The 25437-nt window shown below is 39.2% G+C and overlaps 1 protein-coding gene across 7 annotated transcripts in view; it reads left to right on the forward strand.

The window, feature by feature from the left end:
• Positions 1-25437, forward strand: part of PCYT1A (phosphate cytidylyltransferase 1A, choline) — a 76426-nt gene that overhangs the window by 26897 nt on the left and 24092 nt on the right. For all 7 annotated transcript variants that reach the window (XM_013982345.3, XM_005670120.4, XM_084990892.1 and 4 more), the window contains one exon: positions 17289-17415. In XM_013982345.3, the coding sequence (XP_013837799.1) occupies positions 17299-17415 (117 nt within the window). In that variant the 5' untranslated portion in view covers positions 17289-17298. The remainder of the gene's footprint in view (positions 1-17288; positions 17416-25437) is intronic.

Raw genomic sequence — 25437 nt, forward strand, 5'->3', positions numbered from 1 at the left:
TAATTTTATGGACAAACTTCTGGTGCCTGGGAAGCTTACCTCACCACTGAGCTAGTTTCTTTTGTGAATGAGAAATTTGGACTAGATTGTTTCTTAAACTCTGGGTTCCATCCTATTATTGGGTTGTGAAATCCATTTAGTGGATGGCACTTAAAATTTAAAAAAATGGAATAGACTAGAAATTTTTAGTGTGTTCACATAGGGTAAATGTTGTTTCATGAAACTTGTTCTAGTTATATGTGTATGAGAGTATGATGTAAAATGGATTTCAGGTATCTTAAAAATGTGGTTAAAAAAAAAGTAGAAAACCATGGGACCAGATTATTCCTGAGTTTTCTCTCTGGTGTAAAATGCGATAATTCTGGGGAGTTCCTGTTGTGGCTTCGCAGTAATGAACCTGACTAGTGTCCATGAGGATGCGAGTTCCATCCCTGGCGTAGCTCGGTGGATTAAGGATCTGGTGTTGCCCTGAGCTGTGGTATAGGTCGAAAATGCCAATGGGATCTGGTGTTGCTGTGGCTGTGGCGCATGCCAGCATCTGCAGCTCCGATTCGACCCCTAGCCTGGGAATTTCCATATGCCGTGGGTACAGCCCTAAAAAGGAAAAATAATAATAAAATAAAATGCCTTGATTCTGGAGTTTCCTGGTGCCTCAGTGGATTAAGGATCCGGTGTTATCACTGTTGTGGCATCTGTGACTGGGTTTGATCTCTGGTCTCAGAACTTTGGAGTGCTGCTGGGCGTGGCCAAAAAAAATGCCACGATTCTATGATTAGAGGATTGTTTGGAAGTACAAAGATGCAATTGGGAACAGGCTCTATCAGATTGACTTAACTGGATAAGGCTTCCCAATAAAATTGAGGGGACTAGTTATGGTTGAGGGCTGAAACTCAGGTTCTCAGTTGGGAGAACTAACATACATATTGAAATAGCAACAGTGATATTTATAAAGGCAGTGATAATATAGGATTTGTGACAGGAAAAACTGCTAGGAATAGACATTGAGGAAGGGGGAAGATTTGAGGAGTGTAGGAATAAGGCTTAGAGAAGGAACGGAAGATAGAGACAGAAAAGATTCTGCCCAGAATCAAGTGGGAGTAAGTAAGGAGATATGACCTTCAGGGTCATTTTCAGTTTTGATATTTAGTGATTCTGCAAGTACAGAGAATTGCTAGTAAAAAGATATTAGTTGAGAATGGAATAGGGTGCCGTAATTAGTGGTTAACAGATGATCTTCACGGGGAGGAAAGGATGACCTGGGAAGGTCAACAGTGGTGACTAGAATGCCACAGAGAGTTTTTAATGTATTTAGATATCTGGCTCAATGATTTGTGCCCTGGAGGCCAAAACTGAAGTACTGGGAATGATACCATGCTATAGATAATTCAAGTGATATTTTTGTTGCTGGTTTTATTTCCTACTGATTCCCTTTCATGAGGACTGATAGTGATGCAGATGAAATCAATGAAAGTGAATTTCACTACTTCCTCCTCTTATAGCCCTTTGCAGAAGGTGCTACTTACTGATTGTTGTCACCTAATATTTTAAAATATATATGTACTAGAAGACACTTGAGGCAATATTAACTTATCAGACACTTTATAAACTAATAGTTATCCCCACCCTCTACACACATGTACACTTTGTGAGAGGAGAAGAGAATTCAAAAAGATTCTCAAATGTTGAGTTGAGAATGGTGAGGGATATCCTTTGTGTAGCTGAAAATGGCTAGTTTCACCTTTTTCTAGAACATTAGATGTTCACTTGGCTCACATTCTACATAACTAGAAGGAACTACTCAAGAATCTGTTTCTAGGACAGAATATAATGCTCCGAGGTAACTCACCACAGAAAGGAAAGACATTTAGCCTTGGGGACTGCAGCACTGCCTCTGGGGTCATTTGTGTTTGCTGAATGAAATGATTCTTTTTGACATACCCTCCTTTGTAAATTCCCTTTGAAAACCAGCATAATGGCCTGATTGAAAAGAATGAACTTTATTCTTTCCTTAGCCTATGATTTCTCCTCCCATAAACAAGTGAGGTTTTATTTTATGGGGACCTCCTCTTTAGATATCTGATCCCTTAAGGAGAATGATCTAGTCAGAAAGAGCCTTGGATTCAGAAGTCCCAAGTTACTTTATCTGATGTTAACACTGACTCACTCTGTGACTATGGGGAGAATGATTGCTTTCTCTTGCTTTAGATCTTCTAACTATGGCAGAGATAACTGTTCATCTGGTTAAATAGCCCTTATACTCACCAAATTTAGCGTATTGTCTCATGAATTTTATAAACCACCTGACCTCATTCATGATTTTTCCTACAGAGCTGACTAACCTCCAGGTTAGACATGTTTCCCCTTGGGAGCTGAATAGCCTCTTCATGTTATAAACTCTGATGAGGATTAATTTATGAAATATTCATAGAAAGAGCAAACATAATAATTTGCCATTGTTATTAATGCTAGATAAGGACAGGATATCTAGTAACAATTGTAATTTCTTATGCTTTTCTTTCTAAGTATTTGCATAAATCTGATCTGAAACCAGCTCTTCTGGCTTTTCTAATAGAGATAATTCCCCCTACTGAATCAAACAGAAATAGGTCTCTCTTTTATTTCCTTTTGTCCGCACCTGCGACATGCAGAAGTTTCCAGGCCAGGGATCACACATGAGCCACAGTAGGGACAACGAGAGATCCTTAACCCACTGAGCTATCAGCGAACTCCAGAAATAAGTCTTTTTTTTTTTTTTTTTTTTTTTTTTTTGTCTTTTTGTCTTTTTTGTTGTTGTTGTTGTTATTGTTGCTATTTCTTGGGCTGCTCCCGCGGCATATGGAGGTTCCCAGGCTAGGGGTCGAATCGGAGCTGTAGCCACCGGCCTACGCCAGAGCCACAGCAACTCGGGATCCGAGCCACGTCTGCAACCTACACCACAGCTCATGGCAACGCCGGATCCTTAACCCACTGAGCAAGGGCAGGGATCGAACCCGCAACCTCATGGTTCCTAGTCGGATTCGTTAACCACTGCGCCACGACGGGAACTCCAGAAATAAGTCTTTCTTAAACTAATGTTTGTGTAACCCTAAAATAGATTGGAAAGAATACATTTTTCTAAAAGTCATGAGTTTTGAGGAATTTTTTCAGTTAGAGAAGCCCTGAAGTCAGAGTTCTTCCCAATCTTCACTGGGCTATGAGAGTGGCTTTTTGCTCAAGATTGTGGCTGCTTCTACAGCTTTTATTTATGTTATCACTACGTAAGTCACATTAGAAAACGATGCTTAGGAAGGAGAGGGTGAGTTCAGGGCTTTAGGCTCAAACCTCCTGCTTCTGTGCCCAAAGGGTAACTTCTAGCCCTTTCTCTTTCCTCAGCTTAAACTTTTCTATTTCCAGTCCTAAACTCCTTTCGCAATATTTCAGATAAGTACCTGAACACATGTTTGAAGTGTGATTTGTTTTGTTAATTGTTTATGAATGACTTATTTTGTTAATTGTTTATTCATAATTGTTATGAATGATTGTTAATTGTTTATGAATGATTTAAATTAACAATACTTTAAATGTTAACTCCCTTCCTCTATAATTCAGTCGGTAAATTCAGGGGATATACATTCTTTCATACTCTGTTTTGCAATGTATGCCAGGGCACATTTCCAGAAGAAGAAAAAAAAAAAATAAAAGCATGAGTCTGTAGTATATTTTTGGTAGCGTGTTAAGTTTGTTTACATACATTGTCTTATTAATATATAAGAAAAAAAATAAAAGCATGAGTCTGTAGTTTATATTTGGTAGTGTGTTAAGTTTGTTTACATACATTATCTTATTAATATAAATAACTGAATCGCCTGTATTTTACTGTTTGCAAACCAGATTAGTAGCAGGGTTTCATGGTTGGTTTTTTTTTTTTTTTTTGTCTTTTTTTCTCCCTTTCTTTGAGTAACTCTCTTGTTGACAGTAATGTTAGTTTGAAGATTTCCATGTTTGAACTAGAATGACTGCCAATAAGCCAGGGGAACCCATGGATCTGCTAGGTTGTTACATCACATTCACAACTATTTGCAAACCAGTTTGAAGTGAGGGCTGCTAAAAATAGTGACTTATGGTTTTGGCTCTGTGTTAGAGAACAAAATGACTGAATGGCACTTAAGAGAAAAACAGTGTTTTTTCAAATCTACAGAGATTTACCTCAGATGTGATTATGTTTGTATGCTTAATTTTTGGCCCTAGAGCAGAAGTCTTACCCCTTTGTCAGTACAGTGAAACCTTGTGGACTCCTCTTTTAGAATAATGTTTTTATTTATTTTTATTTTTATTTTGTCTTTTTGCCTTTTCTAGGGCCACTCCCTCGGCATATGGAGGTTCCTAGACTAGGGGTCCAATCGGAGCTGTAGCCGCCGGCCTACATCACAGCCACAGCAACTTGGGATTCGAGCCGCATCTGTGACCTACACCACAGCTCACGGCAATGCCAGATCCTTAACCCACTGAGCAAGGCCAGGGATCGAACATGCAACCTCATGGTTCCTAGTCGGATTCCTTAACCAGTGAGCCACAATGGGAACTCCTGGAATAATGTTTTTATATGCAAAAAAATATATATAGAATTATAAAGGAAACAAATTATGTTGAAATGTAGTTATCAGAATATTTTTAAAATGCTTGGTATAACACATGTGGTTTTTATTAACATAATAATGTTTACAGTCTATCAGTGGGCCTTGGGTCTTGTAACTATGATGATTTAAAAATGATCATGTGGAGTTCCCGTCGTGGCACAGTGGTTAACGAATCCGACTAGGAACCATGAGGTTGCGGGTTCGATCCCTGCCCTTGCTCAGTGGGTTAAGGATCCGGCGTTGCCGTGAGCTGTGGTGTAGGTTGCAGACGCGGCTCGGATCCCGAGTTGCTGTGGCTCTGGCGTAGGCCGGTGGCTACAGCTCCGATTCGACCCCTAGCCTGGGAACCTCCATATGCCGTGGGAGCGGCCCAAAGAAATAGCAAAAAGACAAAAAAAAAAAAAAAAAAAAAAGATCATGTGTTTAAGCAATATTTTAAGATATTTGTATCAAATATAATATATGAAAATATCTACAATTTCTTTTGGGGACAAAGTCTATACTACTAAGTCTAGTATTACTGTTGTGGCTTATGTTCATAATTGAAGGAATGGTGAATTTGCCAGAGGCTAGTGAAATTAAAGATATATTTTTTTTTGTCCAAATCCCAGACTCCCTGAAACTATTACAGACCCTGCTTTAGAAATATAAGTTCCATAACCCACTCTAGGAAGTGCAAAATCTAAACGCAGGTTTATCTACTGAATCTTCTAGGATAATAGTGGCAGAGCAAAAGCATTTAACTGCAGTAACTATTACAAGTGTAATAGTTGTACTTTTTAGGATAATTTTTTCCTGAAATATTCTATGGTGTGGTCAGGGCCAAGTAAAAGTTTTATTTTGGTCCAGGAATAAACCAGGGCCTGGCATAGAGTCAGTATACACTCAGTGTTTATTTATTTTTTCAATGTTTATTGAATGAAGGTTTCTCTGAAGAAATTAGAAGGAAGAGATCGAGTTCAAAGCTAATGTTAGATGTGGCAATTTACTGGTCTTAAATATTGAGGAGTAACATTGAGCTATGGTTTAAAGTTAATCTGTCAGTGCAGGTCATGTTGTGAAGTCACCTTTACATTTAGAACTTCCCATATCAGGCATTGTTTTGGCTTATTCTGTATGATGATGATATATGCAGGTTAGTGACATAAGCTGCAGTCATCCTGTATTAGAGAGTTACTGTACAGTTTCTTGAAATCGTTCTATTCCTAGCACTTCACTTTAGAACTGCTTGCGTAATGTAGGTAGAATTCACCACCAGATATTTGGTAAAACTGATCCTGTTTTCATCTAGAATAGAGTCGGCAATTTTTTTAGGTAAAGGGCCAGAGAGTAAATATTAGGCTTTGCAAGTCATACAAGTCTGTTGCATCTACTCAACTCAATAGTTGTAGCACAAAAGCTGCCACAGACAATACATCAGTGAATGAGCGTGGCTGTGTTCCAGTAAAACTTTAATTATAAAAACAGGCAGTGGGCCATTTGGGCCTGTGGGCTGTAGTTTACTCACTCCTGCTCTAGGGGTTCTGCTGGTCCTTGAATCCAGTCCTTCCTCCCCACTATAAATTAGACCTACCTTCCCTCAGGCTTCAAAGATTTTTACACTAGGGGTGATGTGGCTGCACTGTTACCTATGGAAAGGCCTGAATGTCAGCAAATGACATGATTAATGCCAAGAGTATTTGCTGCACTTTAACCCAAGAGTTCACAGAGCTTGTCTCTTAGAGTACTATTTGATTGAGCTCCACAATGGTAGAAGGATGTAAAGATCTCAAATATGAAGTGTGCTTGCTCACTCAGTTTTGGAACTAGCCGTTGGTATGCTAGTAGAAAATTACTGAGCATAGAGCTTTACTGTAGGCCCAGAGATGGGAGAAGCAGGAATAGAATGTAAAGGAAAAATTCATGTCTCCTCTTTATAGATGTTTCCTTGTAGTACTCAGTCAAATTTGAATTAAATTTTTGAAACTTAAAAAAAGAGTATATGTCGTTGCAACTTCCACTATTTAGGTTGTTGCATGGTTTAGGAAGCAGAGTCTACCTCCACTTTTATCCTGGGTTGCTTACTAAATCTACCAGCAGTAGAGAAGTAGAATAGAGGGGGTTGAATGGGAGTTTCTAAAACTGCTTCTGTAGGAGACGTTCTTATTTATTTATTTATTTATTTATTGTCTTTTTGCCTTTTCTAGGGCCGCTTCTGTGGCATATGGAGGTTCCCAAGCTAGGGGTCGAATTGGAGCTGCAGCCACCGGCCTACACCACAGCCATAGCTACGCAGGATCCGAGCCAAGTCTGCGACCTACACCACAGCTCACGGCAACGCCAGATCCTTAACCCACCGAGCAAGGCTAGGGATCGAACCTGAATCCTCATGGATACTATCCAGATTGTTAATCTGCCGAGCCACAATGGGAATTCCAAAAGTATCCTTTTTATGATAGTAACTTGACAAAATCTTTTTGGATATAGAGAATACACAGAAGATAGAGTTTAAGGCAGATGATGGCAATTCTACTACTATGAAATGGTAAGAGTAGCTAATGTTTACAAGCACTTACTGTGTGCCAAACATGGAGGTAAGGCTTTACATGGATTATTCCATTTGAAACTCATTTTTTAGATGATGAGACTAAAACTAAAAGAGATTTGTCCAAATTTTCATGGCTAGTAAGTGGTAGAAATGGGATTCATACTTAAGTAATATGATTTTAGGGCATGACTTCTTTTTAATCACTATAGTATGCTAATGGAATGAGGTTAAAGATTTTTACATTTTTCAAAATGGAGTATGGATTAAAAAATATTGAGAAAGAGTGCCTTAGACATTTGATCAGAGGTGTTTATATAAGGCAGATGGAGAGATTTTGTTGAAGAATGTATGTTCTCAACTGAAATACAGGTAAAATATATTAATATTATTATTGTTTACCAAAGCGCTTTGTAACAGGTTAATAATAATAATAATAATAATAATAATAATGGTTGACTGGATTCTTTGTGAATTTTACTTTAGCTTTAAATAGCTAGTTGGACATCTTTCTCTTGCCTCAAGTCCTCATTGTGATATTTTATATTTTTGTATGATTTTTTAATCTAGTGGGATAGATCCAATGTCACAATATCCAGTGACTCCAGGTATCAGTTTGGCTTTAGAATAACTTTAACACCACATTGGCAGCATTTAATACCTTTGCTTCTTTCTTTTCTTTCTTCTTTCTTTTTTATTTTTTTAGGACTGCACAAGTGGCATATGGAAGTTCCCAGGCTAGGGGTTGAATTGGAGCTCTAGCTGGTGGCCTACACCAATGGCCTACACCATAGCCACAGCAACAAGGGATCTGAGCCATGTCTGTGACCTACACCACAGCTCACAGCAACACTGGATCCTTAACCCACTAAGCAAGGCCAAGGATCGAACCTTTGTTCTCATGGATACCAGTCAGATTCCTTTCTGCTGAGCCATGACGGGAACTCCCTGCTTCTTTCTAGTATGATGATATTTACCATGTGTTTGGCTGGTTAATTGAATCATGCAAGATGGTTCAGTACTCCAGGAAGTAAGCAGTTAAAAAGCAAAGCAGAATTTATATTACAAGTATTTTATCACAATGTAAACAAAACAAAAAGCCAAAGCAAAGTCAGAGTAGGGAGGGAAAGATTGATTACCTAGTGGCATATATAAGGAAACTTGAGAGTGAGAGATATGTTTATTATATTAATTTTGATTATTTTACAGGTATATAAATATGTTAAAACTCATTAAATTATATACTTTAAAATATGTAATTTATCGTATGTCAGTTATGCTTCATTCAATAAAGCTGTGAAAACATTATAGCATACCTGTGTCCCATTAAGCTCCAACTATTTGTAAATGTCAGAAGAGGAAGGAGCAGAAATTTAAAGAATTCTTTATTGCTTAAGTTGAAAGTTTATCACAACATCCTAGCAAAACTATCCAGTAGGAAAGACCTATACACCTGACAAATCAGGCAGCTTCCGCATTAGACCTGTAGCCACATCAGTTCTATTTGATTGGTCCTGGGACATTGTTTACTTTTAAATGATTGTGGCCTTATATCCCATTGTTCAGTTATACTGGTCCCACTTAAGTTTGCAAAAACTTAACCCATGCTGTAGAAAGAATATATATATATATATTTTTTTGGTCTTTTTAGGGCTGCACCCACAGCGTATGGAGGTTCCCAGGCTATGGGTTGAATTGGCACTGTAGTTACTGGCCTACACCACAGTCACAGCAACACCAGATCCGATCGGTATCTTCAACCTATACCACAACTCATGGCAATGCCCGATCCTTAACCTACTGAGAGAGGCCAGGGATTGAACCTGTGCCCTCATGGTTACTGGTCAGATTTGTTTCTGCTCTGCCATGACGGAAATTCCCGAAAGAATATTCTTGACTGAAGGAAGCAGCATTAATATTGAGACAGCTTCCTTAAAAAGTTTGTGGATTTCTGGGAGGCAGCAGAATATAGTGGTAAGAGCTTTGGAATTAGACAAGTCTAGATTTAATTCCTGGCTCTCCCAGGATCTCTTGAAAGGCTGCTTACCCTCCCTGATCCTTCGTTTTCTTACTTGTAAATTGGGACTGAAAATACGTGCTTCAGGTTATGTGGGTTAAATGAGAATGATTGAATAAAGTGCCTAGCACAGTGTCTGGTACTGGTAAATACTGGAAAAAAAAATGATAACCATTATTATGAGTGTTGTTGTTATGTTACTTCCTTGCAAGACATTTAGATCACTAAAACATACTTCTTGGAGTATATGTATCATCTGTAGGGATTCAGAGAGTTAGGAAGAAGAGAGAATCTATTTCTTGAGCCCCCAAAAGATAGCCTTAGATGAAGGCCTATCTGTGTAGAAAACAGTTACTGAGAATTTTTTAAATTAAACTTTTAACTTTGAAAAAAAAAAGTAAAGCCTTTAGAAAAGTTGCAAGAATATTACAGTGAACTCCTTTATGCCCTCATGTAGCTTCATATGTTGATGACATATTGCTGTATTTACTTTATCTTTTTTTTTTTTTTTTTCTTTTTTCTTTTTCAAGGGCTGCATCTGAGGCATGTGGAAGTTCCCAGGCTAGGGGTCAAATTGGAGTTACAGCTGCCAGCCTGCCAGATCTGAACAACACCAGATCTGAGCTGCATCTGTGACCTATACCGCAGCTCATGGCAATGCCAAATCCTTGACCCGCTAAGCAAAGCCAAGGTTCGAACCCGAGTCTTCATGGATGCTAGTTGGGTTCATTTCCACTGTGCCATAACAGGAACTCCTGCTTACCTTTTTTTTTGGGGGGGTGCCCTGTGGCATATAGAGTTCCTGGGCCAGAGATCAGGTCAGAGCTACAGGAGGGCAATGCTAGATCCCTTAACCTACTGTGGTGGGCCTGGGATTGAACCTGTGTCTTGCCGCTGCAGAGATGGCCACAGATCCCATTGTGCCACAGCAGGAATTTGTATATGTAATATAATATACACATTTTTTTTCCCTGAGGGTAAGTTTCAGAGATCATAAGCCTTTATCCTTAGATACTTCAACATTTTTCTCTTAAAAACAAGGACAGGGAGTTTCCATCGTGATGCAGTAGAAACAAATCTGACCAGGAACCATGAGGTTTCAGGTTCGATCCCTGGCCTTGCTCAGTGGGTTAAGGATCCAGCGTTGCCATGAGCCGTGGTGTGGGTTGCAGATGTGGCTCAGATCTGGCGTTGCTGTGTGGCTGTGGTGTAGGCTGGCAGCTGTAGCTCTGATTAGACCCCTATCCTGGGAACCTCCACGTGCCTTGGGTGCGGCCCTAAAAGGACAAAAGACAAAAATAAATAAATAAATAAATAAATAAAAGCAAGGATAGTCTTTTACATAGCAGTATAATTATCAACTTCAGGAAGTTTATTTTAACATTGATGCATATTTATCTGATATTATCTGATACACATCCATATTTGAATTTTACCAATTGTCCTAATAACTATCCTTTATAACAATTTCTCCCTTACAACAATTTCTCTCCCAGTCTAGAATTATGCATTACATTTAGTTGTCATTTCTTTGGTTTCTTTATACCTGGAACAGTCCCTCAGCCTTTCATTGTTTTTCATGATTGGCATTTTTTTTGAAGAATATAGGCCTCTTGTTTTGTAGAACGTCCTGTAGTTGAGGTTTGTCTCATTGTTCCTCATACATCCATACAGGTTTTGCATTGTGCCATGCAGGCAGATACTGGGTCCTCAGTGCTCACATCAGGAGACATTATTGGATGATGTTAATTAACTTTATCACTTAGCTAAGAGTTTTTTTCACTTGTAATTAATAAGTCATAGGTGGAGAGATACTTTAAAATTGTGTAAATATCCTGTTCCTAAATGAACTTTCCCCCAGTAGTTTTAGGATCCTAAGGAACATTTTATTTTATTTTATTTTTTTGTCTTTTTGCCTTTTCTAGGGCTGTTCCCGAGGCATATGGAGGTTCCCAGGCTAGGGGTCCAATCGGAGCTGTAGCCACTACCGGCCGACGCCAGAGCCATAGCAACGCGGGATCTGAGCCGCGTCTGCAACCTACACCACAGCTCACGGCAATGCCGGATCATTAACCCACTGAGCAAGGGCAGGGAGCGAACCCGCAACCTCATGGTTTCTAGTGGGATTCATTAACCACTGTGCCATGACGGGAACTCCCTAAGGAACATTTTATATCGTAAACATGTTGTTTCCTCACCTTGATTGAAGGAAATTTCTCAGGATTTCCTGAGAAATTAGCTTTTTATTTTAGAAATTATAATATCTTGTATGTAATAAGTACTCAATATTATTGACTACCTGACCTTGGGCTACCTGACACCAGATTGCTGATTGTATTTCTTGTAATATGAGTTCCCATGTGGTGCAGTGGAAACAAATCCAACTAGGAACCATGAGGTTGTGGGTTCGGTCCCTGGCATTGCTCAGTGGGTTAAGGCTCCGGCGTCACTGTTGCTGTGGCATAGACCAGCAGCTACAGCTCTGATTCGACCCCTAGCCTCAGAACCTCCATATGCCACGGGTGCAGCCCTAAAAAGGCAAAAAAAAAAAAAAAAAGTATATATATATATATATATGTATATATATTCTTTGTAATAAATTTAACAGATACTTGCAGCAAAGTCCTTTTGTATGCAAATCAGAAACAGCCACTGAATGAACTGATTGGGCATTTTTAGCAGACCTCTCTGATCAGTTAGATGGGAGTAGTAAATTTGACATGGATATTTTGAAATAATAATTTTTTTTGTCTTTTTAGGGCAGCCCTCGAGGCATATGGAGGTTCCCTGGCTAGGGGTCCAATAGGAGCTACAGCTGCTGGCCTTCGCCACAGCCTCTGCAATGCGGGATCTGAGCTGTGTCTGTGACCCACACTATAGCTCACTGCAGCACCGGATCCTCAACCCACTGAGCAAGGCCAGGGATTGAACCTGCATCCTCATGGATACTAGTCACATTCATTTCTGCTGAGCTACGAGGGGAACTCCTGAAAGAATAGTTAATAACAATAGCAAAGTAAAGCTCTTAGCATCACTCAGAAAACTTACTATATAGTCCCTCCTTCCATTTTATTTTAATTTGCAATGAAAGGACATTTTAATTTTTTGATTTTAATATTTTTATTAAAGAATAGTTGATTCACAATGTTGTGCCAATTTCTGCTATACAGCAAAGTGACCCAGTCACACCTATATATACATTCCCTTTCTTGTGTTGTCTTCCATCATGGTCTAACCCACAAGACTAGATATAGTTCTCTGTGCTATAGAGCGGGACCTCATTGCTTATCCATTTTAAATACAATAGTTTGCGACTGCTAGTCCCAAACTCTCAGTCTATCCCATTCCTTCCTCTCTCTTCCTTGGCAACTACAAGTCTGTTCTCTATGTCTGTGAGTCTGTTTCTGTTTCGTAGATAGGTTCATTTGTGCCATATTTTAGATTCCACATATAAGTGATATCATATGGTATTTGTGTTTTTCTCTCTGACTTCACTTAGTATGAGAATGTCTTAACTGCATCCATGTTGCTGCAGATGGCATTATTTCATTCTTTTTATGGCTGAGTAGAATTCCATTTGTACTTATGTACTACATCTTCTTAATCTATTCATCTGTGGATGGACATTTAGGTTGTTTCCATGTCTTGGCTATTGTGAATAGTGCTGCTATGAACATATAGGTGCATGTATCTTTTTGCATTATAGTTTTGTCTGGATATATGCCTAGGAGTGGAATTGCTGGATCATATGGCATTTTTATATTTACTTCTCTGAGAAAACTCCATACTGTTTTCCATAGTTGTTGTACCAATTCACCTTCCCACCAACAGTGTAGGAGGGTTCCCTTTTCTCCACACCCTCTCCAGCATTTATTATTTGTAGGCTTATTAATGATGGAGGTTTTGACTCATGAGAGGTGGTACCTCGTATTTTTGATTTGCATTTCTCTAATAATCAGTGATGTGCCTCCTGGCCATCCATATATCTTCTTTGGAGAAATGTTTAATTAGGTCTTCTGCCCATTTTTCAATTGGGTTGCTTTTTTCTTATTGAGTTGTTTGTATATTTTAGAGATTAAGCCCTTGCCAGTTGTATCATTTGCAACTTTTTTTTCCCTTTCTGTAGGTTGTCTTTTCATTTTTTTATTTTTTCCATAGCTCTGCAAAAAGCTTGTAAGTTTGGTTAGGTCCCATTTGTTTGTTTTTGTTTTTATTTCTATTTCCTTGGGAGACTGACCTAAGAAAACATTTGTACAGTTGATGTCAGAGAATGTTTTATTTATGTTCTCTTCTAGGAGTTTTATGGTGTCATGTCTTATGTTTAAGCCTTTAAGCCATTTTCATTTTATTTTGGGGTATATTCTAGTTTCATTGATTTATATGCAACTGACCAGGTTTTCCCAGCATCACTTGCTGAAGAGACTATCTTTTCCCTTCATATTCTGTTTCTTTTTATGGTCTTGCTTCCTATGTCAAAGATTAATTGACCATAGGTGTCTAGGTTTATTTCTGGGTTCTCTGTTCTATTCCGTTGATCTGTATGTCTGTTTTTTTTGTACTGGTGCCACACTGTCTTGATTACTGTAGCTTTATAATATTGTCTGAAGTCTGGGACTTATGCCTTCTGCTTGGTTTTTGTTCCTCAGGATTGCTTTGGCAATTCTGGATCTTTTATGTTTCTATATAAATTTTGGATTACCTGTTCTAGTTCTGTAAAAAGTATCATGGATGCATTTGATAAGGATCAAATTAAATCTGTAGATTTTTTTGGGTAGTACAGCCATTTTAGCAATAATAATTCTTCCAATCCAGCAGCATGGGATATCTTTCCATTTCTTTGAATCTTCTTTAATTTCCTTGATTAATGTTTTATAGTTTTCAGCATATAAGTCTTTCACCTCCTTGGTCAGGTTTATTCCTAGGTGTTTAGTTTTGGGGGGTGTGATTTTTAAAAGGTATTTTTATATTCCTTTTCCAGTATTTCATCATTAGTATACAGAAATGCAACCGATTTCTGAATGTTAATCTTTTTTTTTTTTTAGTTTTCTTTCTTTTTTTTATGGCCGCTCCTGCAGCATATGGAAGTTCCTGGGCTAGGGGTCAAATTGGAGCTGCAGCTGCCAGCCTAGACCACAGCCACAGCAACACCAGATCTGAGCCTCATCTGCGACCTATGCAGCAGCTTCTAGCGACGCGGGACCCTTAACCTAGTGAGCAAGGACACTATGTTAGACACTGCGTTAGATTCTTAACCCACTTTGCCACAGTGGGAACTCCCTGAACGTTAATCTTCTATCTTGCTCCTTTGCAGAATTTGTTGATCACTTTCTTTTTTTTTTTTTTTTTTTGTCTTTTGTTGTTGTTGTTGCTATTTCTTGGGCCGCTCCCGCGGCATATGGAGGTTCCCAGGCTAGGGGTCGAATTGGAGCTGTAGCCACTAGCCTATGCCAGAGCCACAGCAACTCAGGATCCGAGCCACGTCTGCAACCTACACCACAGCTCAGGGCAACGCCGGATCATTAACCCACTGAGCAAGGGCAGGGACCGAACCCGCAACCTCATGGTTCCTAGTTGGATTCGTTAACCACTGCGCCACGACGGGAACTCCTGTTGATCACTTTCAGTAGTTTTAGGGCCACACCTGCGGCATATGGAGGTTCCTAGTCTAGGGGTCGAATCGGATCTACAGCTACCGGCCTACATCACAGCTGTAGCAACACAGGACCTGAGCCATGTCTGCGACCTACACTACAGCTCACAGTAACGCCAGATCTTTTAACCCACTGAGTGAGGCCAGGGATTGAACCCACAGCCTCATGACTCCTAGTTGGGTTTGTTTCTGTTGTGCCACAACGGGAACTCCACTTCCAGTAGTTTTTGTGTGGAATCCTTAGGGTTTTCTATGTATAGTATTATAACACCTGCATATGACATGATACTATATGTATTATATAGCAGGTTTACCACTTCTCTTCCAATTTGGTTACCTTTTATTTATTTTTGTTATCTGATTGCTGTGGCTAGGACCTCCAACACTGTGTTTAATGAAAGGGATGAGAGTGGGCATCCTTGTCTTGTTTCAAATTTTAGCAGGTAGGCTTTCAGCTTTTCCCTGTTGAGTATTTTATTGGCTATGGGTTTGTTATTTATTTTTTTGGCCACTCCAGTGGCATGCAGAAGTTCCCAGGCCAGGGATCAAACCTGTGCTACAGCAGTGACCCAAGCTGCTACAGTGGCAGCACCGGATCCCTAACCTGCTGTGCCATAGGAAAATTCCAAGGAGATTTAAATTTTAATTGCATGTGTAAAGAAAGGAAGTTTCTGGGTGGTGTTCATCTTTCACTTTACTTTTTTTAATGTGCGTTTGTATTAATTTTTTTTTCTTTTTTATGACTATAGCTGCGGAAGTTCCTGGGCTAGGGGTCAAATCAGAGCTGCAGCTGCAGGCCTATGCCACAGCTATAGCAATACTGGATCTGAGCCACATCTGCAACCTATGCCACAGCTTGTGGCAATGCTGGATCCTTAATCCACTGAGTGAGGCCAGGGATCAACCTCAGACCCTCATGGAGACTACTTCAGGTTCTTAACCTGCTGAGCCACAATGGGAACTCCCTCTTTCACTTTATACTGACATTTTAAAAAAATATCAGCCTAATACTTAGCCATGTCTTATGGAGTGGCACCTTCAGTCTGTAAGAAATGGGTCAGGTTTCTTACAGATCTTATAACATTGCCACTTGGTATTTAGCTGGAGGAAGGAAAATAAGGCACAGTTGCAATATTTAGATGAATGTCTTATCTGGGAGAGCTTATTAGAGGCTGTGAGATAGAGTAGAAAGTCCTCATTCTGTTTTGTTTTCTGCCTCTGAACTAAGGATTTTTTTTCCACCTTTGTACCATATCTTGATCAGAGATGGCAGTCATCTCCAATTTCTGGCTGATCCCTAAAATTTCCTCATTATTGAGAAATTAATTTATTTGTGCAAAATATGTTACCTAGGAAATGCACATATCTTTTCAGGGGATTGGAGGTGTAGCAAAAGCCAGTATCTAAACATGAAACATCAAATATTCAGAACTTTTCTGTGATAGTTGCTAGAAGCTTTTGCTAAATGAGACAATGATAAGTTTTCCTTAAGTGGGGGAGGAGAAGCCTGGTGGTTAGTAGTTGGGGACTCTGAACAAGCTTAAGATGCTAAGACTGTGGAAGAGGAAGGGGAAATGAGTATTGAAAAAGGAAGAGGAAAGACATTTAAAAGATACAGTACACTTACTCTGCAATTTTCGTGGTTCTAACTATGGAGGAGTGGTCTCTGAATTCTACAGAGCATACAGAGTTAAGAAATCCGTGTTTTGGAGTTCCTGTCTTGGTGCAGTGGTTGATGAATCCGAATAGGAACCATGAGGTTGTGGGTTCGATCCTTAGCCTTGCTCAGTGGGTTAGGATCCAGCGTTGCTGTGAGCTGTGGTGTGGGTCGCAGATGGGGCTTGGATCCCACATTGCTGTGGCTCTGGCATAGGCCAGTGGCTACAGCTCTGATTAGATCCCTAGCCTGAGAACCTCCATGTGCCTCGGGAGCGGCCCTAGAAAAGGCAAAAAGACAAAAAAAAAAAAAAAAAAAAGAAAGAAAAAGAAAAGAAAAGAAATCCATGTTTTGTTAAACCAAGAATTCCTGATGGTCCTTTTTTTTTTTTTTTTTTCTAAAGGCTCTTTTCTCCATCTCTATCAAAGACATACCTTTCACATGTCCTTGTACCTGTCAAACCTTTAGGTGTCCTAGGGATTTATGTAAGGGTAGTGAGAAAGTGTGTATAATTAACTTTCTCAGCCAAGTTCTTCCAGTCTTTTGCATACAGTCAGGTATGGAATTAGCAGTTAGAATACAGGCTGCATTGGTTGGGGAATAATTTCCAAGGTTAGGTGATTAATTGTGGCAGTTCAGTGTTTCTGCTAGAGCCTGGGTTTTCTGAAGCTTTGTTGTTTTTGCCAGATCTAATTGGTTCATCCTTGTGAAATGTGTGCTATGGAATTGATGCTGAGTGCATCCACATTAACATCTCTGAAATACGGTAACAGGACTTTCCTACCCCAATGAGAAAAAAATTCTTTTTTACTTTCTATGACCAGTTAAAAGAAGATGGATGCACAGAATTCAGCCAAAGTCAACACAAGGAAGAGGAGGAAAGAGGCACCTGGACCCAATGGGGCAGCAGAGGAAGATGGAATTCCTTCAAAAACACCACGCTGTGCAGTTGTAAGTTGGGAAGAGATTCTTTGCTGAACACTTAAACTGGCAGAGGGAGGGTAGAAACTGATATAACACTGATGATATCAGCATTACAAGTCTTTTAAATAATGGAAAGAATCAATAGTAAGCGTGAATCATAAGTTTCCAATAGTCGTTGGAAGTCTTACGCTTTCTTACTGATTTATAATTCACAGCTCAGTTATAAGAGCATTACATTGGATTGAAAAAAGAATGTTAAGGAAATTTGGAGGTTATACATATATTAGGCTAAAGGTTAAATCCAAACTAATGAAATAGAGAAATTGCAGCTTTAGGCAGTGATCTGATTTTGGTGTCATCCCATGGTGTTTTAGTTTTCTGTGTCTTACTGTCTTTTCTCTCCTATCACTCCTCTACTCTATTACTAGTTATATTTTAGTTGAAAACTTTTTTCTGTTATTGCTTGCCTTATGTCCCTTTATCTCTGGGATTTTAATCTTTGTATTTCCTAACTACTAAGTTTTGGATAAAAGACTGCAGTCCAAAATGCTCATTTGGTCTCAGCTGGTACCCTTCCTAAAGCTTCCCCTAAAAACATGTCAAAGAATATTTATACACGGGGTTCCTGCTGTGGCCCAACAGGATTGGTGGCATCTTGGGAATGCTGGGACGCAGGTTTAATCCCTGGCCTAGCACAGTGGGTTAAGGATCCAGTGTTGCCACAGTTGTGGCTTAGATTGCACCTGCAACTCAGATCTGATCGCTGGCCTGGGAACTCCATGTGCTGTGGGGTGGCCAAAAAAGAAAAAAAGAATATTTATGCACAATTGGAGTTATTATTGATATACACTATTGTTATGAAATCCATGTTTCAAAATACCAATGACAGAATTATGTTTCTATATTTTCTGTACCTATATTAACCACTAACCATTGATCAAAATGCAGTTTCCACTGGTTAGTTCTAAAGCGTCATAGCCCAAAAGGAAAAACATTTCTCTTCTGACACAATTAACAGTTGCTCCAAACCAGTACTTTATAAAAGCAACTCGACTCCACAAATAGGAGGCATATGCTTCAGGCCTGGTATTGATGATGATGGTGAACAAGTATATTCATTTCTTATTGCTGCTGTAGCAAACTACTATAAATTTAGTGACCTAAAATAATACAGATACATTATCTTACAGTTCTGGAGGTCAGAAGTCTGAAATGGGTCTCAGAAGGCTAAAATCAAAGCGTTGGCATGGCTGGAGGAGAAATTGTTTCCTTGTGTTTTTCAGCTTCTAGAATTTGTCCATATTGCTTTGCTCATGGGCCAGCCAGCAGTCACAACACTCTGACCGCTGCTTCTGTCATCAATCACATCTCCTGATTCTGAATCTCCTGCCTCCTTTGTTCACTTATAAAGACCTTTGTGATTACACTGGACATCCTTGGCTAATCCAGGATAATCTATTTCAAAATCCTTTAATCACATGTGCAAAGCCCCTTTGCAATGTAAGGTAACATAGTTGCAGGTTCTAGAGAATAAGATGTAGACGTTTTAGGGACCATTCTTTATACTGCAGCAAGTAAACTCAGAAAATGACTCCACAGTCAACAAAACATTGTTAATTTCTGAATGTTTCTTAGAGAATTCAGGTTAAGGAGATGGTGGTGGGCACCAATTCGGTAATCTCTCTCGGAACAGGAACAAGTATAACCAAGTAGGTAATACTCTCAGCCAATCACAGCAGCCAGGAATAGCCCAAAGAAGGCCAGTTTCAGTGGAATGGACTCTGAGATGACTTAATTTCTTGATGCTTAGAATCTGAGGACTCTCAGTGCTTTAAATTACTCTGTTTCATATATTCATGTCACAAATCAGATAAGTGACTTACTGCCCATTTCACGTTCTTCACTCATACACACTGGCTGTTTAGCATGGGCTAATGGTTCACTCACCCAGCAGGCCGGACTGATTCTGATGAGGAGTGTCTGCTAAGTAAACTTGTCTGTCATCTCCATTGCACACATGTGGTTTCTATTTCAGAATCCCTTTCAACTGTGTAGCAAAACAAATAAGATTTTTTCTTTGTCTTTTTTTTTTTTTTTTTCCTGCTTTTTAGGACCACACCCTCAGCATATGGAAGTTCCCAGGCCAGGGATCTAATCAGAGCTACAGCTGCCAGCCTACATCACAGCCACAGCAACACGGGATCTGAGCCTCAACTGCGACCTATACCACAGCCCCACAGCAATGCCAGATCCCCAACCCACTGAGCAGGGGCAGGGATTGAACCTACATCCTGATGGATATAGGCCTGTCACCACTGAGCCACAACAGGAACTCCCTTTGTTTTTCTTTCTTTTTTTTTTTTTTTTTTTAATAATAGCTTTATTTTCTTTTATTTTATTTTTTGTCTTTTGTCATTTTAGGGCCACACCAACGGCATATGGAGGTTCTCAGGCTAGGGGTCTAATCGGAGCTGTAGCTGCCAGCCTACACCACAGCCACAGCAACACAGGATCTGAGTCATGTCTGCGACCTATATCACAGTTCATGGCAACGCTGGATCCTTAACCCACTGAGCGAGTCCAGGGATCAAACCTGCATCCCATCCTCATGGATACTAGTCAGGTTCGTTAACCACTGAGCCACGACGGAACTCCAGTAATAGCTTTATTGAGATCATAAATCTACTTGTTTAAACTGTACAATTCAATGGTTTTTAATATATTCACAAAGTTGTGCTACCATAACCACAACCAATTTTAGAATATTTTTACCACCCCCAGAAGAAGCACCACACCCATTAGCAATCACTCCCCATTTCCTCCCAACTCCCCAACCTTTAGAAATTACTAATCTACTTTTGTCTCTATAGATTTGCTGTTCTGGACATTGTGTACAAATGGCAGTGTACAATAGATGATCTTTTTGGCTGGCTTCTTTAACTGAGCATGTTTTCAAGATTCATTAACATATCATGTTCAGTACTTCATTTCTTTCTATGGACAAATAACATTCCATCATATACCACACACCACATTGTATTTATCCATTCATTATTTGATATTTGGGTTGAGAGAGCAAGATTTTATCACATACTTGGAGTTCCCATTGTGGCTCAGCAGTAATGAACCCAACTGGTATCCATGAGGACATGGGTTCAATCCCTGGTCCACTCAGTGGGTTAAGAATCCACCATTGCCATGAGCTGTGGTGTAGTTCACAGATACGGCTCAGATGGGCATTGCTGTGGCTGTGGTGTAGGCTGTCAGCTGCAGCTCCAATTTGATCTCTAGCTTGGGAACTTCCATACGCGGGTGTGGCCCTAAAAAGGCAAAACTAACAACAAAAAAGATTTTGTCACATACTTATAATGTGCCAGCATGGCAGTCGATACTAAGAGTATAAAGATAAACAACAGAGTTGTGAGCATAATGTAGAACTCTATAGCTCGGGTCTCACTAGCTTCAGAAAAGTGCTTTCCCTGCAAGCAGGGAAAGGAATAGAAAGGATCACCAAGTATTTGGTAGCTGAGTTCATAGGTCAGTATAGAATGGGTGTGAGGGAGAGAAAAGAATTGAGGAGAAAAAAATTAAAGGATAACTTTATGGCCAGTTTGTCTATAACTATAAAGAATTTTCTGAAATACATTTTTAAAGATAAAAATCAAAAGAATCAAAAATATTTACAAAGAATAAGACAACCTGTCCTAATGTACATCATATGTACAAATAAATCACAAAGTATCTAAACTCTGGGGAAAATTGGCCAAAGTTCTGCTCATGGAGATAGATCTTACAATCTCATTTCAGACCATATCTATTGAGAATCTCTGTTTGTCATTTGCTGTGCACTGGGATGCAAAGATGAAAAGATGGCCTTGCCCTTAAGAAACTCACAGACAAATAGGGGAAAGAGACAAATTATTAAGATATGTATGAAAAGGGCCAAATAGAAGGAAGTTACAGTATTCCTCTAGAGGAGCAACAGGTTAACTTGACTGAGGGGTGGGGACAGTGGTTTTGGAAAAGCTTCATTGAGGAGATTATTTCTGAGTTGAACTTTGAAGGATAAATAGGAATTCAGGAAATGGATGAGAGTACAAGTTCAGAAGTGTGAAATAATAGTTTGTTTGGCAAGCTGCAAGTAATATTACTGGAGCTTAAAGTTCAGAATAAGAATCTTGGAGTTCCCATCGTGGCTCAGTGGGTTAAGGCCATTTCATTGTCTCTGTGAGGATGAGGGTTTGATCCCTGGTCTGGCTCAGTGAGTTAAGGATCGGGCATTGCTGCAACCTGCAGCATAGGTCACAGATGCAACTGGATCCAGCGTTGCTGTGGCTGTGGCGTAGGCCAGCAGTTGCAGCTCTAGTTTTGACCGCTAGCTTGGGAACTTCCACATGCCCCAGGTATGGCCCTAAAAAGGAAAAAAAAAAGTAAAATAGACAATTCTTATAAATTATCAGGATGCAGAGGATAAGGGGTGTTAAAAATGACTCCTAGGTTTCAGTCTCAGGTAGTTTGTATAGACGAGGTGCTTCTCACTCAGATAAGAAATACAGGAGGAAGAGCTGTTTTAGAAGGGAGGCAATGACTTTAGTACAAGTTCAACTTGCAGAGTCTCTGAGACATCCAAATAGTAGTTAGCTGCACCAGTTCATTGTTTACATCCTTTGAAATGGCAGCAGAAGTCAGGGAGAATTATTGTTTTCCTTTTCTTTTTTTAACAGGACCCCAGCGGTTAGAAGCTTTCTGCTCTGTTCCTTATCCCTTCTTTCCTACTTCACATGGTATTCCTTTTGACTCTATAGCCTTTTCACTGGCATTATGAAATAATTTGGAACTCAGCAGGATATGTTACCATTTGTGCAGAATGCTGGGGTAAATGGGAAGTGTTTTCCTGTGGTATTCTGAAAATTTATGCTAAAAAATGTTTACAAATCCTTGGAAATAGAGTACATACTGGAAAGCCAGTATCAAGTTCTGGTGTTAAATTATTTGAGTTATCTCCACTTTCCTATTAGTAAGGACACCAGAATCTTTTCTCTTTCGCTAGAATTTTGTGGAATAGTGAGTTAATATATGTGAACATAACCATGAAAAAGTTTTTATGGAAGCAATATTGCATTCAGAAGGTCACTTGTAATTTGGGGCACGATGATCATTATAAGTTTTAATTTATAGTTATAATAGTATTAGTTGTAATTTGCATAGATTTAAAAACTTTTTATAGCACTTAGACACTAACCTCTAGATTAATACAATTTAGTTGATTTTGTTGGCATAATGAAACCCGTATTCCATTGAATGGAAGAGAAAGTGAGCTAATATTGTTGATGTAGAATTGTTGAGTTCCTACCCATATGTGAAATATTGTGCTAGTTACTTTGCATATGCTGTTTTATTTAATCCTCATAGCAGCCTTATAGAGCAGGTATTATTATATTCCATCTTATAGAAGATGAAACAAAAGCTTTAGAAGCTTTATGTGATTTCACAGAGATTAAGTAATAGAGCTGGTATTTAGATCTAATTTTTTTCGTGTCTTAAACTCTTATCCTTTCAGTTATACTTCACTACCAGAAACAAAAGACGTGAAGGTAATTTCCATATGATTACTCTGAGGTTAATATGAAGGAGGTTTGTTTTAAGAGAACATAGGTAGAAATAGTTAGTCCTACTTTTATAAACCTCAGCTTTTAGAGACACTGGTCTCTGAGAAGAGAATAATAGGGTGTTTTTTAAAAATACAGCTTATTCTAACTAGAGGCAATCCTAGAGAGTTAAAAGATTTTGCTGATCTGTTGTAGCTGAAGAACCTAAGATTTCATTCTCTATACTTAGGAGGAATTGATTCAGCATAAATCCTAGCCAGGACGGACAGCTGCATTTGCCTTCTGCCTTGGAATGTACATGGTGTACAAGGAATATTGAAGAAATTCAGTATTATGAAATGTAGGATATTTAATGTAGCTTTTAAAATTGAGACAAAATTGAACATAAAGTTCACCATTTTAATCATTTAAAGTGTATGATTCATTGATTTTTAGAATATCTACAATGTTGTACAACCACTGCTGCTATCTAATTCCAGAACATTTTTACCACCACAAAAAAGAAACCCCATACCCGCTAGCAGTCATTCCCTCATCCCTCCCTCCCTCTATGCCCTGGAAACCAACCACTAATATACTTTCTCTGTCTAGGGATTTGCCTGTTGTGGACATTTTTAGATGATGACACAATATGTAGGCTTTTGTCTGGCTTTTATTTAGTGCAGTGTTTTCAGGGTCATCCAGGTGGTAGCGTTTAACATTATTTTGTTTCTTTCCATGGGTGAATCCATATGGGCATACTGTTTTGTTTTATTCATTCATCAGTTGTTGGACATTTGGATTATTTCCTCTTTGGGGCTATTATGAATAATGTTGTTATGAACATTATTCATGTACAAGTTTTTTTAAAAATATGTTTTCAGTTATCTTGTTTATTTACGTAGGAGTGTAATTTCTGGATCGTATGGTATTTTATTCAAATGGTATTTTATTTTAAACTTTATTGGTATATAATTGACTTACAGTGTTGTGTTAGTTTCATTTATATCACAGAATGATTCAGCTATGCATATACATATATCTCTTCTTTTTTCCCATATAAGTTATTAGAGAATATTGAGTGGATTTCCCTGTGCCGTATAGTAGGTCCTTGTGGTATTCTTTGTTTAACATTTTGAAGAACCGTTTTCCAAAGCTATGCACCAGTTTGCAGTCATAGCAACAGTGTATGAAGGTTCCAGTTTCTCCACATCCTTGCCATCAATGTTATTGCCTGTCCTTTTGCTTTTAGCCATCCTAGTGGTTGTGAAGCAGTATCTCATTGTGTTTGGGTTTTTTTTTTTGTTTTTTGTTTTTTTTTTTGTCTTTTTGTCTGTTTAGGGTTGCACTTGCCACACGTGGAAGTTCCCAGGCTAGGGGTCCAATCAGAGCTGTAGCCGCCAGCCTAGGCCAGGGCCATAGCAACTTGGGAACGGAGCCATGTCTGTGACCTACACCACACCTAACGGCAATGCCAGATCCTTAACCCTCTGAATGAGGCCAGGGATTGAACCAAGTCCTCGTGGATGCTGTTTGGGTTCATCAACTGCTGAGCCACGATGGGATCTCCTCATTGTGGTTTTGATGTGCATTTTCATAGTGACTAATATTGTTGAGCACCTTTTCATGTGTTTTTTAGCCATTAGTATATCTTCTTGGGAGAAATGTCTAGATCCCTCTTTCTCCTTAACTCTTCACCTGAGTCTTCTGTCTCCCTTCCATTCACCAGGGCCTAACCTTAGATCTCTTGGTTTTTGTTAATTCTTTCTCTCTTCCTGGACCTATTAACTTGGCCTTCTGAAGATTAAAGTTTCTATCTTGATCTGGAACGATTTGCTGATGCTCAAATACATTTCCCACAACAGCTATTCTGTACCTTCCTCAAGTTCCTCTTTTACATCCAATATTATCCTTTTATCATCTTTCTCCTTTCTTCTTTTAGAAAAGAGTGATCCTTCTTATTTCTAGGGCTAATACCTTCTACCCTGATCTCCTTTGAGGTCATTTCTTGTCATTCTTTTAGACTCTTTCTTCCTTAATTATCTGTTGTTTTTCCTTCTCTGGTATTTTTAATTTCTTCGACTCCTTTTCCTTTGTCTTAGACATATATGAGCTCTTCAACTTAAAAAAACCCTGCTACTTGATCCTTCTGTCCCTTCTAGGTACCTTTCTGTTTTTCTCATTCCCTTGTTTACTTGTCTACCAATTTTCTTAAAGACACTGGTGTTCTGGCTTTTGCTAGTATTTTCTAGAAGATCTCTCTAGTAGTCTTTTTTTTTTTTTTTTTTTTTTTTTGTCTTTGCCTTTTCTAGGGCCGCTCCCGCGGCATATGGAGGTTCCCAGTCTAGGGGTCGAGTTGGAGCTGTAGCTGCCAGCCTACACCAGAGCCACAGCAATGCGGGATCCGAGCCACGTCTGCAACCTACACCACAGCTCACGGCAACGCCGGATCGTTAACCCA

Source organism: Sus scrofa, chromosome 13 (assembly GCF_054392235.1).
Source record: "Sus scrofa isolate SSC_HxYL_T2T_F1_AM1 chromosome 13, Sscrofa_HxYL_maternal_Yorkshire_Landrace_v2.0, whole genome shotgun sequence".
Taxonomy (NCBI): Eukaryota; Metazoa; Chordata; class Mammalia; order Artiodactyla; family Suidae; genus Sus; species Sus scrofa.